Raw genomic sequence first — 4,849 nt, 5'->3', positions numbered from 1 at the left:
CTGACAAAGAATAGATAGACTCAGGACACAGTAGTGAATCTTAATCAGCTGATTTTGGGAGAAAAGGAAGGACGGTGGAAAAAAACTCTGACTTACAAACACAGTTATACACAATGAACAGCATACATAACACAGTCCACACATTCATTTTAATCGAAAGACTGTATTAGAACTGCCAATCATGTCAACACCAAAGTTATGAATGAAAACTCAAAAACCGAAACCCCTGCCCGGACATGCGCACTCACAGGTTGTCGTGACGCCAGGCAGCTGTGAGGGCGGAGTTCCGAACCTGGAGACTTAAGCGCCAGGGGCACAAGGGACGGGGTCTGTCAAAGGGGTCTCCAGCTGTAAGGCTGCCCTGTGGCAACCCGCCTGGAGCCCACCTTGCCACTGGCCCGCTACGCGGCCCCACTCACACCTGACCTGTCACGCACGCACCGCGGTACCCCCCGCCTTAGCATTTCTGGGAGCACTGGGTGTGAGAGGCTCACGTGTTTGTCTGCCACAGAGAAAGCCTTCATGCAAGTTAGTTCCCTTGCCCCATGGTGGGGATGTACTGTGTCCATGTATTTCGGCTGCAGGGTCGAGCAACGGGAGGACAGAGAACCCGAGCAATTCCCACACCTGCACCCACTCCCACTCCCGCAGAAATGTGCGACTCCCGGCGGTGCTGCGGAGGGTCTGGGCCCGCCTAACATGTTCGTAGACACAGGACGGCCAGGCCAGAGACAAGCAACTCCACCCTCCAGGCAGCATGTCACAATCACACGGCCGCCCTCGCCCTCCAACAAGAGGTGGGGCGACGCGGAGCGGCCCAGGTGGGCTGCCCATCCTGGCTGACCTCTCTGGGCGCAGGTGACCCCAGTGTTTGCTGAGGGGCTGCAGCAAGCCTGGAAAGCTCTGGTTTTTATTACTTTCTGCTTTGATTTGCCAACTAGGGCAGGGTCCCGGGTCATCGCTGCTGGATGCTGGGTTCTCAGTGGTCAGTTACGCATTTCGGCCCAAAGTAGAATGGGCTCAACCAGAAAAGATTCTCTCCTACTTGGCACACGATTTAAAAGAATTTTCTCAACATCCAATTGTTTCTGTACGAAAGCTCTTTGTTCCAATGTTCTCCTTCAAAAAACCCACAGTTCAGCTTTTTCTGATATCACTGTTGAGAAACTAATATTTTTTGGCCAAAGTCTACTACTGTGTTTGAGAAGTGTCAAACATGTTTCCATTAAGGAAAAACATACTGAAAGTTTTATTTTAGAGCAGGTGGGGGGGGGGGCCCTCTGGATTCTGATTTGCAATTATGCCGACAGCAGCATGTGACCCACCTTGGTGAAGGCTTTAATGGCGCGGATGAGGATGGCTTCCTCCACGTCCGCAGGGATCGCCTGCAGACTCACTATGCAGTGCAACACACAGAGAATGGTCTGGTGCTGGCCCTGTTTTTGCAGAAATCAAAATCAAACAAGTGGTTTTAAAAAATGCCTCCGAACATAAACTCAAAGTAAGTGCAGAGCCAGGAGCTGGGGTGCGACCAAGTACTCATGACCTCAAACACCAAACTCTCTACCAAGGGCTCTACTCACGTTTCCTGTTAGGTGTTAATATAATTTGAAAAGCTTCCAGGAGATAAAATCAAAGCTGCTTAGTTATTACATAAAGTATAACTGAATATGAATATCATCAGTGTGACTTCAAATCAAAAGTCTTCCTTGCAGTGAACCAATGAGAGGACCCACTCGTTTCTAGACACAACTGTTTCAGTTCGGCTAGCGGAGGCCCGATGTGCCACGGTGGTCCGTGGACCAGTGGGCAGCCAGGGTCAGTACGAGCACGCCCTGCCTGTGGCTGGAGCTGCGGAGGGAGGCGGGGAAGGGGAGAGACAGCCGTGGCCCCCCAGCAGTGCGCCCACTGGAACTTAAGGGGGAAGGTCCCCAAGGAACGTGTCCGACTTGACTCCCAGGGGCTGTTCACTTTAGAGAAACAAAGGAGACACCACCTCTGGAGCCGACATGCGTCCAGTACACTTGCCCCTGAGAGCCACTGACTACGCTTCTGGAAATCTAGTGAGGGCCTAATCGGAAATGCAGAAAACCCTGCAAGCACAAGTGATCATTACAGGATGGCTACCGAAGTAAAACCCTGAAATAATGCAAACACCCTATGTGCAGGGGTTGGAGTGAAGGAAGACGAAGGTGCAGCGGGCGCCACGGGACAGACGGGTGCAAGCTGTGTGCGGAGCCACTGGGGCTCAGGTCCTGCTGTGACACACGCTGACTGCCTTTCCTGAGAGATGGGGCCTCACCCTGTCCAGGCCATGGAGATGAATGAAGGGGAAAACGGAAATTAGGACCTGGCAAGGGCCTGGCCACTGCCCCAGGGGTGACCTCCTCTCTCAGCCCCTCACCCAGGGCCTGAGAAGGCAGACTGGGAAACGGACTCTGGATCCAGGGCGTCCTCACCTTTACTGGCATGTGCGCACATGTGCGAGCGTGTGCATTCGTGTCCATGTGTGTCTGAAAAATGAAGTATGCGGTCGTCCGTGACCACATTAACAAATGCACTAAGTCTGACAGAACGGACGTGCAATGTTCAGAGTGGTGCTGCTGGGTTACGGGCGTTCTCCTCGTCTGGTGTTGTATCTTCTACACCTGATGCTGGGTGTGCATTTCTTCTTACCTCGGAAAAACCTAGATTAGACCCAGATATGGGATTCTGCACAAGTCCCCTTCTTCATAATGGATTTTTGTGCACGAAGCCTGAGCTAAGGGCCGTGGTTAACTTCATCAACCGCCCAACAGCCTCTTTACCTTCTCTAATAAAAACAGTGCTTCTGTGGCATGTGCGTGGCTGCCAGCCAATGTGTCCACGTCCTCTTTGGTGACCACAGGCTCCTTCAGCTGCTCCACCCAAGACCACATGAGACTGCACAGGACGAAAGGGTCCCTTTCGCCACATATTCTTTCCCAAGCTCCATCTCGGGAATTTAGTTCTTTCTAAAAGAAGGGAAGAAAGAGGAGAATGGAGAAGAAGGAGAGGGGAGGGGAGGAAAAAGGGAGGGGAAGAGGAAGGGGGAGGAAGGGAGAGGGAAAAGAAGAGAGGGGCAGGGAGGGAGGAAGGGGAGGGCAAGGGATGAGGAGGAGGAGGGAGGGGGGAGGGACAGGGAGGTAGCACTGTTTGAGTTTTGATGGCCTTCAGGCTGTTCATGAGTGACAGTCTCGGGCTTTGGGTGGATGGGGACCCCTCCCAGTGCCCCCACCTCCAGGTGGCACACTAGGCTGAGATGCTGAGTCTCTCCAAGCCTCAGTTTCCCTCTGTGAAGCTGACCCCCTGCCCCACGTGTGCCCTAAAGCTCCCTCAGAGAGGGGCTCAGCTGGCCCAAACGCTAAGCTCTCCACCGGGCTCTGAAACCACAGACGCTGTTCAGGAAGAGGGAGCCTTCCGTTTTAGGTTCCTTGGGACAAAAGACAAATACTTACTGTGATGGAGTAGAATGTTAGACAAAAAAGCATACATAAGATAACATTTGCAAATTACCCTGGGACGAGGAAAAGCTGACTAAAACTTCAAAGTGGGCCCCAGAAAAGTGCTGAACAGTCTGCAACTGGGCAGGCACATCTGTCTCACGTTCCTTTTCAGAGTCCCATGCAGGCCTGGCCACAGAGCCAGCCCCACATCCTGAGACTGGACAGGGGAAGGGACGAGCAAGTCTTGCCCATGCCCTGAATGCTGGAGATAAGTTAAGGAGGAGGCCTTAACAGTTTACCTCGCAGAGAGCAGGGGGAAAACAGGAAAATTTTAACTTCTGATGGGGCTCAGTTTTATGCACTAGTAAATAAAGTCTATGTGTGCTACAGGAATAAGCATAATAATTGCACATTCATTCATTCACACATCTGGTATGTTCACAAAGCTTAGAACAGGACAGCCTGTAGCACGTGGCTTATCCGATTCCTACAGCCCCCTGAAGTGAGGCCCTGACGGCAGATGTGCAGGCCCAGGGAAGAGGGTACTTGCCCAGGAGCCCAAAGCAGAATGGGGCAGACGGCATTCCCTGGGTTTTGCTTGACCCCAGACGTGATGCTCCTGCCCCGCTGCCAGGGTCCTCCGGCTCTGGGTTCCTCTGGTTCCTCTTTATTATCTTATAAAGAAGCCAATATGTTTAGTTGTATGGAGGCCCCGTTCCCCACGGGTCATATACACAGCAGATCTGCTCTGCAGTAACCAGAAGCTGGGCAGAACGGGACAAGTCAAAGGCCCTCCCAGTAAAATGCCGTTACATAGTCATGTTTTCTGAAATCCTCAAGGGGACTTAGCAAAGTATTAAACTCATGAGCTGCATCCCGGCCCTGCCACATTCGGGCCACATGACCTTGAGCATGTGCCTTGACCCCTGTGACCCTCGGCTTCCCTACCTGTGATACTTAACTCATAAGGACTGTGAAGATTAACGAAGAATCTTAGGGTGTCCTCTGCCCTCCGGGGTCCCTGAGAGAGCAGGTGATGCAGCAGAAGGAAGAGGGCCTAGCGCGGGCACAGGCAGCCCGTGCCGTCCAAATCACAGTTCACTGGACTCTTTCCAGAACTCAAGTTGTTTTATTGCTGAAAGGCCCATCATAAAATCCAGAAAGTGAAACAAAGGGCAAGCCTATCCAAACAAAAGGGTCGTGTTCACCTCTGGAAAATGCTTTTCTGTGTGAGGTGCTCCGACAGTCTGGCCCATGCTGGGCTGACCTATGAGGGGTCCAACCACTAGCTCTCGTGGCTATGGTGTTACAAGGGAAGGGCCCTCAGACTGAGCCAGAACGAGCCAAAGGCTTGTTCAGTTCAGAGTAAGAAAAAATACTTCGTG

At 52.4% G+C, this 4,849-nt stretch overlaps 1 protein-coding gene across 12 annotated transcripts in view; it reads right to left on the bottom strand.

Moving 5' to 3' along the window:
* The window catches only part of PTPDC1 (protein tyrosine phosphatase domain containing 1), a 75,784-nt gene that overhangs the window by 25,004 nt on the left and 45,931 nt on the right, over window positions 1-4,849 (bottom strand). For 5 of the 12 annotated variants that reach the window (XM_064579827.1, XM_064579826.1, XM_064579825.1 and 2 more), the window contains 3 exons: window positions 2,808-2,993; window positions 1,326-1,436; window positions 165-329 (listed from right to left, as the gene is read on the bottom strand). In XM_064579827.1, the coding sequence (XP_064435897.1) occupies window positions 180-329; window positions 1,326-1,436; window positions 2,808-2,993 (447 nt within the window). In that variant the 3' untranslated portion in view covers window positions 165-179. Of the gene's footprint in view, window positions 1-102; window positions 330-1,325; window positions 1,437-2,807; window positions 2,994-3,031; window positions 4,139-4,849 lie in introns of those variants that run through there. The other 7 variants (XR_010407825.1, XM_064579830.1, XM_064579831.1 and 4 more) reach the window with 4 other exon arrangements.

The sequence above is a fragment of the Mirounga angustirostris genome, unplaced genomic scaffold (genome assembly GCF_029215605.1).
Source record: "Mirounga angustirostris isolate CCGP_5_RB_7025 unplaced genomic scaffold, mMirAng1.0.hap1 SCAF_15, whole genome shotgun sequence".
NCBI lineage: Eukaryota > Metazoa > Chordata > Mammalia > Carnivora > Phocidae > Mirounga > Mirounga angustirostris.
Note: the sequence above shows the minus strand (reverse complement) of the source record. Positions and strands in the feature narration are given on the sequence as shown.